At 40.4% G+C, this 14,848-nt stretch overlaps 1 protein-coding gene across 3 annotated transcripts in view; it reads right to left on the reverse strand.

Moving 5' to 3' along the window:
• Positions 1-1,152: 1,152 nt before the first annotated feature.
• STN1 (STN1 subunit of CST complex) overlaps positions 1,153-14,848 on the reverse strand; it is a 41,180-nt gene continuing 27,484 nt past the window's right edge. For all 3 annotated transcript variants that reach the window (XM_014883781.2, XM_088169298.1, XM_088169297.1), the window contains exons 6-10: positions 14,269-14,380; positions 13,359-13,521; positions 6,640-6,762; positions 6,022-6,094; positions 1,153-2,126 (exon numbers count right to left, since the gene is read on the reverse strand). In XM_014883781.2, coding sequence (XP_014739267.2) covers positions 1,969-2,126; positions 6,022-6,094; positions 6,640-6,762; positions 13,359-13,521; positions 14,269-14,380 — 629 coding nt within the window. In that variant the 3' untranslated portion in view covers positions 1,153-1,968. The remainder of the gene's footprint in view (positions 2,127-6,021; positions 6,095-6,639; positions 6,763-13,358; positions 13,522-14,268; positions 14,381-14,848) is intronic.

Genomic DNA, 14,848 nt, shown 5'->3' on the forward strand with positions numbered 1-14,848 from the left:
ACACCTCATACTTTCCTTTAAAATATCCTCAAATTCATGCCAAATAAGCCACTTAACCATATGTACTGCTTGACTGTAGGTAATTCCTGAAGTGAATGTGAATTTAGGAAACAATATTCCAAGGTACTTCTTCCGTAGATAGCCTTGTTTTTAAGCATCACTTCAAACTGATCAACAATCAGAGCAGGAATTTAAAAAGCAAATCTCCCCAGTGACCAACCAGACCTTCTCATAGGCATAAATTAAAATTTCAATTCCCCTCTGTATCACTTCACTCAGAATCTGCCTTCTTTCCCTGATTTACAGAAATATTCAGGGAGTGGGGAACAAACACTCTACAACTCTTCCTTAACCCTCTTCTAATGCCTTCTGCACAGGTACATCCCTTCAGCACCTGTTCAGGGCCCATATTAAGATCTTACTAGAAGGTGCCTAACTCAGAGTAAAGCAGCAATGTGAGGAGTATGAAAATCTGAGGAAACCAGCTATTGAGTCCTGCAGCAAGTATATACACATATATGAATACACAGCAAATGAATGATTCATACAGAGTTTTCTTTAAGGCCAGAATTTTCCACGGGCCTCTGAATGCAAATGCCAAATATTTTGTCTTGCCTTTCTCTGAGCCTATATCTCACTGCAGCCAGGGCTTTGAGTGAGGCAGATAATATAACAAACCAGAGAGCTGGCACACATGGGGCTAACTCACTGGCTTTCCTCATGCATATGGTTTATTTTTCCCTGCTATGTCAATCCTTATAGGGCTTTACCACTAGAGCTGCCTCCTGGGAGTCTGCTATTTCAACTGTTATAGGGAAGGTGCAGAGGAAAGAAGGATAAATTAAATCTTTTGTACTCTTTTTAAGTTAAAGGTCTCACCTCCATACCATAAATTAAACAGATTAATTAAACAGACAAGCTCCTGCAGCAGCAAGCCCTTTCTAAGGATAAATATTGAACAACTTTGCTTTTTAACTGTTGCACATAACAGAGTCATAATTATTCCAGATCAAACATCTTGCACAGTAACCTTCTTTAGGGCAATGTTGTTTCATCTATGCCTTGTGTTCTTCTGCAAGCACAGATATGGACAGTATTTTACCACAAAAGTGACAAAGAATAAAATACACAAAAAGCATCAGGCAGAGGAAATTACAGTGGGTCTCAATGGCTTCTGTATTTTCTTTTCCAAAGCATCTAATTTATATTTTACCATTTGTCATGTAGGAAGCAACTGAAACAGCAAAACAGTAGCTGATTTTGAAAATTCTGATCTGAAGAGAAACCACAAGCATTGTTAGCAGGGATGGGAATGCAGAGGAATGTAGACATGCTGGACAACCACTGGGCAAGGCTGCAGGATGGGGAAGGGATGCAGGACCCCATTCCTGAGTATTACTTTGCAGAGAATGGTGAGGTTGCTTTAGCAGTGGGAAAGCTGTCCAGATTGAGGAACTCATATTCACAGATGCACCAGCACTGCCATGAAGGACAAGAAAATCCTTCTGTTTGTGTGTTCTTTCTCTAGGTGCCACAAAGTCCACATAAAAAGAAAGACCTGCAGCTATTGCCATAGGAAAACTCACAAGATCAGTCTTTAAGCCAGAAGAGTATCTCCTGAGATGACCACTGCTGTAAACAGTGATCTTTAGCAGTGACTTTTCTTTAGGCCCTCTGATGCAGATGTGAGGATGGTCAATATCTCATCCTACTCCAAGGAAAGGGTACAGTTTCTTTTCAATTTTCCCTGCTAGATTAGAATGTCCAGAATCAGTTTGACACCACTTTCACTAGGAATAGCAAGGAAGTCAGCAAGAATATTAAAACAAGTATTTGAACAATTTCTCTGAAGCTGGACAAAAATAGCATTTGGAGAATCAAAAGGCTCTTTTTTATCCACTGTCTAGATCATACCAGCTAATGACAGCTTTCCACAGTATCCCAACCTCTCTTTCTTATCTCTTCTCTTTAAAATACCATAAAATATCCTTCCATAGTGCTGACAATATCACTGTTACTCTCCAGTAGTTCCAAGACACGGTGCATCACCACTTCAGCCAGAGAGGGGTTGTAGCTCTGCCGAACACAACTCAGGATATGAAGGAAATGGCAGCCTTTTTCAGCATCTGCAGAAAAAAGGAAGATACAGCCCATCATGGAAGAAATATTTCAGTCTGTCTCTTTTGAACTATCATAATACCGATCAATCATGAAAACCCCAGAGCCCAGATACTGAAACAGAAATACGTGTATTCAGAAGAAAGAGATCCTGTCTGTGCCTACAGTTCTCCAATTATCAGCTGCTCCCAGTGACTTTTCTGAGAAGTGTCAGGGCTGTAACAGTAGTAATGAGGGTGAAAGATAACTCGGTCTTGCCAACTCTTAACATACAAAGCTCAGTACAACTTGATGAGGAGTTTAATAATGTAAGGGTATCTCCACTGTCCACCTGTGCAAGCATCCAGCTTTTGTAACTTCAGAAGGAACCAAATGAAAGTCATTTTACTAAGATCCAGCTTCACAACTCTCACAGCACAGCAGGGAGGTGCGTGGCCAGGGCCTGTAACTGCTGGCCCAACGCTGGCATCTTGTGGAAAAATTGCTGCACTGCAACTGCATTCACCTCACAATGCTATCCCATCCCTACCCTGCAGACCACTCAGACATTTACGGGAGTGGAAAGTCAGGGAACCATCAGTATCAAATTTTATCTCCTTTTAAGTGGAACTAGCCCTACAATGTACAAGACAACAGAAGTTTAAAATAACCCCCTTTGCTGGGGGCAAACACAGAGGTCCTTCATGGCTGCACACATCTATTCTGTGCCAAGTGGAACATTGTTTGAAGCTGTCCCAGTCATCATTTCCTCCATCACAGACTGTAACCCACTAATCATCAGTGCTGCAAGAGCCCAGCCCCCCAAGTGCTGAAGTCCACAACGTATTTCTCTGCAGTAGCTGACAATGGAAAACAGACGTAAATCAGATACATCAGCACAAATTATTTTCCTTCTCCTTAGCTCACGTGATGCAAGGCAAGTTTGAGAAGGGTACTGAGAAGCTGCCATGGGAAGGCCCTAGATTTTGTTGCTTTTTGGGTTTTTAGTTAATTCTCTACTCTAGAATCTTCTGAGCCCCAGAGCAGCCTTAGAAACTGCTGAGAAAAGTCACTGGTAAATAGTGGTAAATAAACAGTTCAGACTAATTCTGATTAGGCTGTGAATCAGGCATAAATACTTTCTCAGAGGTATCCAGCATGAAAAAAAGATCTTTGTGGCCAATAGCCAAAAATGTGTCCACTACCCAGGGAGAGATAACTGCAGAGAATGGAAAAATGCCTCTACCTGGTCATAGTGACTGTTCTTGCAAACAAAATGGGTAGCTGCACTTTGTCATAGGTTTATCATAAGAAGGTCAAACTGCCCATCTCTGATCTAGAGTAACTTAAATCTCAATGAATTACATTCATGACTCAAGTGTTACCTAACAGCACAATGTGTATTCTTCCCCTAGATGCTGGTAGAAAATGGCACTTCGGGGTAGCTGCAGGTGTGTACAATGATTAAATAACCCAAAACACTCCTGTCCTTCTTTCACTGACATGCTGGGTTCTTGCTTTTGTCCAGCAGCTGAGCAAAGCCAGGCTGATAAAGTGTCCTGCCTGACAACCAACATCAGAGGGGACAGAGTTATAAAACAACCATTTGCCCACTGCAGACGTCTCACACAGGGGATATTCTGACATATTAAATTTAACTTCAAGTGGTTCTGGCTTTTGTCTTCTCTATCATTAGCCTGATCTAAGCCTAAAATTTGTAAAACAGAGAAACGGAGCAAATTTATAAAACAAAGGAACAAACAAACAAACCAACCAAAACCCAAATGTATTTTGCAGTTCAGTCTGGAGTCAAAATGTTCTATCTGGCTATATTAAGTTTCTAGATGGACCCACAGTGGTCTCTCATGAGTGCATTTAAGATCAGGAATTATAACTGGAGCCAAGGACTAGGACTGTCATGTAGGCACATTACAGATCAGGGCTTGTGCAGCTCTGAGTAAGCACACAAGGTTTTTTTTTAATTTGTACAATAGTTTCAGACAGCTGGGTTGGGCCTGGGAATGTGTCACAACTACAGCAATGGGCAAGGCGTTGCCTGGAAAACTGGCAGAGAAGTAACTCATTGGAGAGAAGAGTTTGATTTATCATAAATCATCCTTCTTGTCATGGAAGATTACTATGACGCTTGGAGGAAAACGGGTAGGGAATTTCTTGCAACAAACAAGCAAAAGCCCTAGAGGTGGATGCCCATGCCCTTGTTTTCTCCCTGGGAGCCTGGCGGGAGGTGGGAGCGCGTTCCCGCCAGCAGAGGGGACCGCCAGCCACACCGAGCTCCGCGCTCTTGCATCATCCACCGACAGCAAACACCCGCCGTGCCCCGCTGCTTTCCGCCCAAGCTTCTTGGCTTTGCTTCTACTGCCAATGACCAGGACATTGAAATGGTCCTTCTGGAAACCAGCAAAGGGACACTGACCTGGAAATTGTCCTCTTTACAGCGGGAAGTTAAGCAGGGGGAAAGCTTCAAGGAGAACAAGAGGGTTTGTAAAACAGTTGCTAATTTTAAACTGCTTATTATGGAAAACATGGCTTTGAGGACTCAAGACTCTTCAAAGTCTTTTCTGTGACTGATGTACAAATTACTCTCTGCTGTTGACTTTCCTGACCGAAAGAGCTTCCCAAGTTCTCGTGGATCACAGAGTACTTTACCAGTGTGACAACGCACAAGAAGGGAACAAAACGGAGGCGGTGCTCAGTGCCTCTGTCAACTGTATAGAGGTTCTGGCCTTAATAGTGACATAACCATATAAAAAAAGCAGCCTACCAGGAAAACTAGCTGATGTATAAAATGAGCAAAGGAATTATTTTACTCTTGGAGAAATGATGTTTGCATTTGTTAATTGGATAAAAGACAATAAAACAATATGATACAGTAAATTTGTTGCACTGAAACACCCTCAGGCAAACAAGCCTTATTAACCTGCAAGCCCAGTAGTAACCTCTTCTCCCAAGACCTTGTCTACAATTGGACCACTTCTTAAGAAAGACATTTAAAACTCAAACTTGATATTGCCTCACTTAGCCTTTTATTCACTGCAGGATAACCATCACACTCCAGGTCCTACAAGCACTATTGTAGTTATGATAGTATAGGGATACGAGCAATTTAAGATTTTATGCCTTTTGCTGCAGTCAGTGAGTCATTCATTCTGTACTAAAGCACATTCTATCCCACAAATAGCCACACGCGGGCAGCAAGTGATCCCTGCTGACACATTCTATCCCATGAACTTAAAGACACTCTGTAGCAATTAGCACTCTGTGTGTAATTAGCACACATTCAAGTCGAGCACAAGTTATCACTCGGGCAGTTAAGACACAATAGTTTGACGGACAGCGATAACTCAGAAGCCCCCTGAGGCACGTTATCTGAAAAGAAATAGACTTTGTTCTACTGAAATCCTTAACTACAAAGAAAAACACCTGAGCTCTAGCTGAGCTTAAAATCTTCAATGTCCTACTGACTTAAGCAAGTTTTATTGTTGACTTACAGGAGGCGGGGATTTCACCTTTCTGCACGGTCATTTTTGTGCCAACTCCCGTGTAGAAACTGAACCAGCAAGATTTCCTACTTCTCCAGAGTGCAAAGCAACACCTTCTAGGTGGTGACCTGACCTCATTACATTTGGTTCCTCCCAAAATCCAAGTATTCTCAAAAGATAAAGATCTAAGATAATGGCTGCTTATTTCAGATCGGAAAGGTTTGCTTCCTGCTGGGCACACCTGCTCTTTCTCTCTCCATGCTCACAGGAAGCTGCTCCTGCACTCCTCTTTTTAGCTATACGGCAGCAACAGCTCAAGTTCAAGGGTGAGGACAAGCAGCATATCCAATCCAGCAGCAGGAGGAGATATTGTCATCACTATACCAGCACCAGCTCATCAGAGCTTGATCACTCTGCTACTTACGCCTGGGTTTTCGACAGTCTTCTTTAATCACATCAAGGGTCACTTTAAACAGCTCCTTATCGTGGTCAGTCACCTGAACAAAAAAAGAAGAAACTGGCTTGTTGTTGAAAAACAATCCAATGCCATGGTGTACTCTAAGCTAACACTGTCAAAATTACACTCTGAATTTTATGCTGCCTTCAAGACTAATAATGAACATCAAATCTTCAGGCAGTATTTTTACTATTAGCAGCATCCATGAGTTAGGTGAAGTACATGATACAACTACGTTTGACCCAAAGGAGGGTGACTGACTCAGCAGAACAGCAAGCTTGAACCCACTTTGATAAGGAGAACTGTCCCAGCCAGGCCCCAGGTTTCAGTGAACTCAGCTGGATCAGAGCAGTTTGGCATCCCAGCAAACACAGACAGAACTTGGAACAACTCAGTGGGTGATACAGAGGTACAACCAACAGTGAAGTAAGCTGCAGAAAAGACTTCTGAGTAAACTGAGAGCACTTGGATGTCCAGCTTGTCTTTCTGAAACATTTGAACTACTTCCACAATATTTTTACTGTTTTTACTACTAATAAAACTCATACCACTGAACTTGTTTGCAACCACAGCTCAGTCCCTTACATAGTATAAGTCCTTGGAGCTGCTAGGTTTCTGGAAAATCACTCCTTTTTCTTGTAGCATCTTTATTGCTTCCTTAAAAACACTGTGAATCCTTTTGGAACTGGAGTTACTTTTTGACTTCACCTGGATGGGAAGAAAGGAATGAAGCAGATGGTGAGATATCTCAGCTCAAGCAAAGCCACCAGCAAAAGCTCCAGATGCTTTCAAGAAGGTCCTTCAGGTCCTCTTTTTAATGTCAATTTTGTTACACATTTTTCTTCATTTAGTAATTCACAAATCATATCTGTTGTGTATGAAATAACCACTATCTCCGAGTTTTAAACAAAACCCAAACACCAGAAGCTTGCACCATTCTTAAGGAACCACAATCTCTAAACAGCCTTCTTTGTGACTAGCAGCTATTTGGTGATGTACCGAGAACTCTTTTTCTGGAATATACTTGTGATGCTTGCAGATCATTTGACTTTTTTGTTAATCAAGCTTTGTTCACTCTCAGATTTTTCCTGGCAATAAGGGTAGAAAGATAGGAAAATCAGTATTTTGAAAGGTGATATTCAGGAGGAATCTAAGTGCTGAGGACGGGATTCCCATCTCCTGATTTCAGGGAAAGGAGAAAACTGACAAAACTAGTATTTATTTCTTGCCCCCTTTGTTTCCAATGTTTTTTTCCAAACATTCTGATCATGCTCTCAGGAGCTTCTCCACAGCCAAATGAAGTGAAAGGCTAAAGAGCAGGCAAGAAATTAAGTGTATGAAATAAGGAATGAGGGTAGGTGGGAAATTAGTTTCTTGTGAAAAGAGAACAATGTGCCTGGAAGTCCATAACTGAGGTTACTTAGAACACAGGGTTCTGTGTTTGGGACACATCTAACAGAGTAGAAGGAAGGAAAGGGAGGTGGAAAAAAACCCAGGGAAAAACAGGGTTTGTTTGGAAGTAGAGCAGAACCATGAGAGTGGAATGACAGCTAGTGAAGTGGAAGGAAATAATTAGTTGTGGAGAAGGGAAAGTATGGGTAGATAAGAGCAAGACTATGATTTACTCTGCTCCATTTTCATCTGTACTACTGTGTCCTTCAACCTCCCATTTGTCTACACAGACTGCTTCAGTTCCCCAGTTGCTGTTTTGTCATCCGTTGAAAGCACACTGTGCTCCCTGTGGTTTTCTTTGAGAAGGGAGCTAAACTGCTTCCCACAAACCACCATGTGATAACTAGAACCACACCAGAGCAATCAGAGCAAGATTTGCCAAGCCATTCCTTCAACTATCACCATAAATGCTCCCACCCTGTTCTGAACAAAAATATCAGACTTCACATATTCTACTTCACTCACCAGAAGCAGCTCAGAAGCCTGGGGAGTGAAGCAGGCAATCACCATGAACTAGAAAGTATGTACATGAATATGCAAAATGGATACCACAGGAGCAAAGGAAGAATATCTTTTCACAAAACATTCATTCAATCCATTTGCAGTTCTCAAGTGACATTCCAACAGCCTGGAAGCTGATGTACCTAACTGGGAATAGTTTGGGGATCCAAAAGGGATATTGGTGTTAGCATGCATCACAAGTTTCTCCCTCTGTTCCTCCAGATAACCCTCAGGATTTCAACAAGCCATAATCACATCTCTCTCTCTGTCCCACAACAGCTAATTTTCTTTTTCCTCTCAAATCACCAGTAAAAATAATTGCTAAATACTTCAGTATAATAACACAGAACAATGGCTCTTACTCTCAGTTCCGTTTTCTCTGTTTCAGACTGAAGGATCCAGTACCTGAACCTTGCCTGTCCTCCTGTCCACCACAACCATCAATCTGGATAACAACAGACTCTACTTCTAATTACAAACTTGGCCATACATCTGGACACCATTCCAGCCACAGCATTAATACCACTATGGTGTTTCTCTTCACTGTGCTGCTTCTGATGAACTGAAGAAACAAACATAAAATGCAGCAGGAAGGATTAAGTGAAAAGTGAGTATCTGCTCTCAGAAAAGCACATTCTCATAGCCATATGTAAAATGAAAAGACTGCTTCTCACTCAAATGCAGTAATAAAGCCTCAAGAATGTAAGAAATTGCTAGCAAAGCAACCAACTCACGACTCTGATCAATTTTTAATGTGATAGCAAACATTTGGGGAGAAAAAAAGATAAAAATATTTCCAAAGAAGCACAATAATTATTCAGTTTGGCTTACCACTGAAATCCTGTCAGAAAAGAGAGATAATTAAAAACAGACTCTGTGTGAACTGACACACAGCTCAGCCTGGATGGATACTGAAACAGAATCACTAAGAATGCAAGTCAAGGCACTGACAGAGTGCAAGCAGCAAGGCCTTATAATAAGTAAGCAGCTGCTACATATCAGCACTGTCTCATATGTGCTACAGAATCCACAGAAAAGGGCTTCATGGCAGAAAGACTGTTTCTGAAAAACAAATTAGGGTTCCTGCCCACTTTAGTAATACCATATTATATATTAATACAAAAATATTATATATCATTGGTGTTTAATAGTACCATAAAATGACAAGGAAAATGTGGAGTTTTCTTCTAGTGTGCTCTAGAACATGCTTCCTCCTCTCCATTCCTCTGGGTAAAACAGCAATGAAGTTTTTTTGTCAATACAGTCTAAAATTGCTGAGTCTGCTCTTTTGGTCCACCCAAAGTAACTCCAGGATCTCATTCTGCAAATTCACAAGTCAACAGTACTTCTCCCCAATACCTCTCCTTTTGTAAAGTGTCCCCTTTGGCCATGCCTTAGTTTCAGGGTGCACCATTTCAGGTTCTTTGAAGCAGTAACAGCAGGGTCTTCCCCTTCTTTTCCAAATCAGGTCCCTTTCAAATAAATTAAACTGTACATTCCAACACAGAAGCATTCAAGAATCAGTCATCCCTTTTTCAAAACACATCATGTATGTGTGTGTGTGTAACCCGAGACAGAAGCAGCTATTAAATAATAATTTTACTATCATTACCCTCACTCCCAAGACTGGCCAAGGGCTCTGTAGCAAAGACAACAGAAGAATCTATGTATCCAGAATTAAGTTGGTATACTTTAATCAATATATTCCATTTAATAGGCCTCACACAGCTTAGTAGGCTGGTGCTGTGCAGCCAGTTATTCTCAGATCTTTAAAACAAGACAAATTCTCTGCACAATCAATAATAGGTCAAAGAAATGAAGTAGTACAGGAATTAGTGAGTCTGTTCAAAACACTGGAACTATGTAACCTTTGACTCATCGTGAATCACACCCTGATGGTGTTAAAGTTTCCTGGTATTCACATGTGATTCTACTCATGGAATCACACTTTGCAGTTTCTCATGTAATGTTTAATCCTGGGCTTAGGCAGGTGGCAATTTTAGTAATAGTGATCCTGGACATGTCAGTCCTGAAGTCCTATAATAAGCTTTGCAATATACATATTTAAAGCAGTGGTGAAGCTTCCTCGAGAGGCAGAAAGACAAGGACACTGCATCAATAACTTCTAATGAACTGTGTTACACCTACAGTACAATGTACAGGGTAGACAGGTGAAACTGTGAAACTTCCTGCTTTAACTACTTCTCGTTGGTGCCCTTGAGATACTATTCAAATCAAGAGAAGTACAAACAGCACACTCTGGAAAGCACAACTCAAGTTACGTGTCCAAGCCAGTGACATTCACGAACTGGAATGGCAGCACTAAAATAGCACACACTATAGCTTATGCATAGCAAAAGGGCAGAAATATTGTTAATCTAGACTGGCTGGTTTAAAGCATTTAATTCAGTTGAGAAATTGGATGGATCCACTTAACATACAGCTTTCTTTAAAAAAGGAACCAAAGGCTTGTCCATTTGCTAAACATAGTTGTTAAAGTCCAGCAAGTACACTCTGGAGGTTCTCCAATCACAAAATTACATTTTCTTATTTTACCTGTAGTCTTCTTTCTGCTTCCCACTCCTCCAGCCTCAAAAGTCACTTGTTTTTAAGGACAGGGAAAAGGCTACACCTTAGGGAAAAATGGGGCACTGGTTATGCAAATTAAAGCTCCAGTGGCTTTAAAACTCATAAAAGATTTGTTAATTTTTAACTATTTTTAAAGGTAGTTAAATTCTCTTCCTTATCATCTGTAGACTATAAAGTTAAATTTTCCCTAGTATATGTCTGAAAAGAGGAAATTATTTCAGTTCTGTCAGGTGCATCTGCTAGAGGGAAATTTATTCTGGAGAGGCAGAAGACTGCACTGCCAGGGAGGGATCAGGACTGGAACGAGGTGTTGTAGGACATGTATGGCACGTGGACAGGGCTCAGCTACACAGTAATGCTGGAATGGAATACAGAGATGCTGCCTACCTCAAACTGTCCCAGCTAACTCCTTCCATATTCACCCTCTGCTCCACTCTACTGCAGTGACTCCACAGCAGCTCATCGCCTCCCTGGAGAAAATATTCCATGAGGAGACATCCTCCCACTATGACAAACACTGCACAAGTACTTTAAAAGTCGGGAGAGATGAAGGGGGTGTATCACCTATTCTAGGACTACAGGGAAAGGACGAGAAAGGAAACAAATACTTTAACAGTAATTAATTTAACAGCTCTAGAACACTGGAATCAGGATCAAAAAATCACCTATACATCCAAATAACTCATCCTTTTACATCCAGGAAAAGTGCAGGAAGTGAACAAGTGTGTATATTGTGGCATGGCCTAATTAGCTGAGTTGGCTCTGTAGCTCCTGCCTTGCCAAACAGGCCCAAAATAACATTGTTCCACATGAGCAGCACCATTTATCCTCTTGGTCTGAGGGCAGTGCAGAACAAAAGACTACTGAAAAGAAGGGAAGAGGGACAGAAATCAGATCTATTACACTTACTTGTGTGGATTGAACTGGGTACTTGACCATTTGCCAATTATGAAAAGCGACACCTTCTAGAGACAGAGTAGAGGAACAAGGAAATACATTTCCAGAGCATTCCTAGGCAATCCTCTTAAGGCATCCATGCCACTAAACTGCAGGTCCTTTCTTATGCAAGAACAGAAAACCTTCTTTGCAAGAAATTAGTACGACATTAGGACAATAGGGAGAACTGCAATTTCTAACTAAGCATCTGTGTGCCTAAATTCCTGAGACATATGCTCACATCCTTGCATCAGGATGAAGTGCAGCTACTAATTATTATGATGGCTCTTCATGACTGCTAACAACACTGATGCTACATTATTTTTCTTGGTTTGGGATTTGTGAGTTGTTTTTTTTTGGTTGGCGTTTTGTTCAGGTTGAGTTTTCTTGGGGGTTTTTTTAGCCTTTCTATGTTTGTTCTGCACCAGTTCCTACTTTAAATGGCTTTGTAAATTATTTATCTTGGTCTTTCTATAAATGCTGAAACGTTTAAGTTTACAGTATTGGACACAATGGCCACTACTTCCTTTAATATAAAGTGTTTGGGAACTTGTAATACTGTTCCGGCTAGTTTAGAAAGTACCAGGTGCTATGTTGGATAATCTACTAGCAAACTTTTCTGTCTAAAATGAGAATAGCTCCTGTTAGTGTTAATATCCATGCTAGTTCCAAGGCAAACCAGAAAAAATGCCTTAAATAAAAACAAACAAAAACCAACCAAAAAAAAAAACCCCAAAACAAAAACCCAACCCAGCTATCAAGAGCAGCTATCAGCAGCAGTTCAACAAAGCCAACAAGAAAAGAGCTACTTTTCATTATTATTTGACCTCATCTACAAGAGAGTGGTTCTTGAGTTATTTTGTTTGGGATTCTTAAGAATTAAACAAACGTTAGATGCCAACATAACATAGCACTTAACATTACAATGCACATCAAAATCGGGGTGAAAACGACTGCCAAGAATTTATTTCTCTACAGAAAACCAAAAAGTAAACAAATGAATCACAACATTCCAGCTTAAATTTCAATTGCCATTGCTTTTATGGTAAAAGATGTAACTGTAAGGTTTGCAGAAATTTGTCACTTCATATCAGTTGAGAATTTGCTTTGAATTTATCCAACTAATACAGAGTAACATAAAGCCATTTTACAAAACTAGTTTTGTTCTGTTTCCCATTCTGCAGCTGGTCAAGAGGTTACTAACTCATTGGAAAGTTTCTTAATAGTTTGGTTACACGCAGCTTCCTGTAAAGTGATTTCAATTTAATCCAAACTTCTCATCCTTTCAATCATGGCCTTTCACAATTAAAGACTTCCAATGTGAGAAACATTTAGCAGGGAGCACTGTTCATCCACTCATCATAACCTCCTCTTGAAAGCTGCATCTTTTTAATTAATCAAATTAAAATATTGAGCTTCAAGTGAGAAACAATACAAAGATTTTGTGCTCCCTTCTCCTGATCAGATTCAGGATCTCAAACCTTTATCCCAAAGAACTCAAGCACCTTAAAGGGATCTTTTTCTGACACTGCTACTAATTACGAATCTAAATAAAGTAGTGACTGTTGCAGGCTGTAAGATTGTTCAGCCCTAACACAAGATTACCCCTAATAACAGAATGTTCTTACATTACTTTTTGTAGCCCAGTTTTATATGTCTAAAGCAACAAGATTTCCTCAAGCTCTGTAAATAATTAATGCATAAAGCTAAAGCACTACTGGTTTTTGAATCCTCTGAAGACACCAGTCTCTTATCTGTTTAGGCTTTAAAAAAGTACACTGTATTATTTCCCCCACTAAAATCTTGGAACAGGTGCATTCACTCACCTCCTGACAGCTGGGGCTGGGTGGATGTACACCAACCAGAGACACCAGAGAATCAACTGTCTCCAACTCCTGCTGGTAAAAGGTCTGAATTTTGTTTTCTAATAGAAAGGCTTGCACTTTCTCATGAAGCATATGGATTGAGAAATTCTGACCCTCCAGGCCACTACAAGGATACACAGAACGTCAAAAGGCAAGAAATGAGTTTTAGAACCATTACATAAAGTCAGTCCACTAGACTAGTTTCAAAGGTCAAAGGATGTTTTACCATCCTTAAAGAATTAGAATTTAAATTCCTAACTAAACCAGAAGATTTTTATAAGCATAAACATTCAACTGTTCTTCTTCAATCATTTGCTGTTACAGTTTTGTGAATTCAAGATCTACAGTCTCTGAAATAACACTACACTACCAGGCCTCCCAATAAGCATCCAGCTACCTGAAACTGAGTACCGGAGTGGGTGTTTGACTCATTTTACTGGCGTTATGTATTTGTGATTTGGCAATGACAAAGGCAGGAGAGCATTTCAGTGGAATAGCTCCTTAACCTTACACATAAAACAACATCAGGCAAGGATACTTCTCCATCCTCTCTGCTGACCTCAGCCCCAAATCTTGCTCTAAATCCCATCTTTCTTCACTAGATGAAAGAGTTCTGTACACAGTATTTTACTTTCTTCCTAATATTCACTTTAGTTCCTTATTATATTTCTTTCCTCAGATTATGAATAGGTATCTCATCTGCATGGATCACCAATTATCTGGGAGAAAAGCAGACTGCTACTGTATATTAATGCAGTCTAATTCACAGCCAGGCCCTGCTGTATTTTTTTCCAGAGTTATTACAACAACAAGTAAACAACCATAATATCCCACACTTTGCCCCAGGAGCAATTCTGGATACTGCATTTACCTCTGTGTTTCCTCAGGGCCCTTGAAAGGTTTATCATAAACTTCTCTATAGAGACAGGGGAGCTCCAGCATTCTTGAAATCTGGACATCACACACGGGATCATCCACTTTATCTGGAGAGGCAATGAGAACACATAGACCTGGCCAGGACTGCCATACAATTTTTTAAGCAAGCAAACCTGAGGCAGCAAACAGAGCTTCACAGCCAGTATTAAATTGGCAAAATTTGTTCACTGTGGCTTTTATAAAAACAAACCACAAAGGCCAATCCTTCTTTTACAGTTTACAAGGAGGTAAAAAGGCCTGTTGTGGTGCATTACAGATTATGCTTTTGTCTGACAACTTATTTAACCAGAATTTATGATCTCTATTTTACCTTTCAGCAGTTTTTATCCATTAAATGAACTTAACACACAGTAAGGAGCTTTATTTGGGCCAAAGTGAAAGCAATTTAGAGGCTATTTGAATTGCATGGCTCTCTTTGGTATTATTACCAACCCACGAATGGGTTGTATATACTCATAAATTTTCTGTCTGGAAAGGAAGGTTGAACTCCTGTGCAAATTTAAGCTAGAGTTGAA

This window comes from Sturnus vulgaris, chromosome 8, assembly GCF_052056855.1.
Source record: "Sturnus vulgaris isolate bStuVul1 chromosome 8, bStuVul1.hap1, whole genome shotgun sequence".
NCBI lineage: Eukaryota > Metazoa > Chordata > Aves > Passeriformes > Sturnidae > Sturnus > Sturnus vulgaris.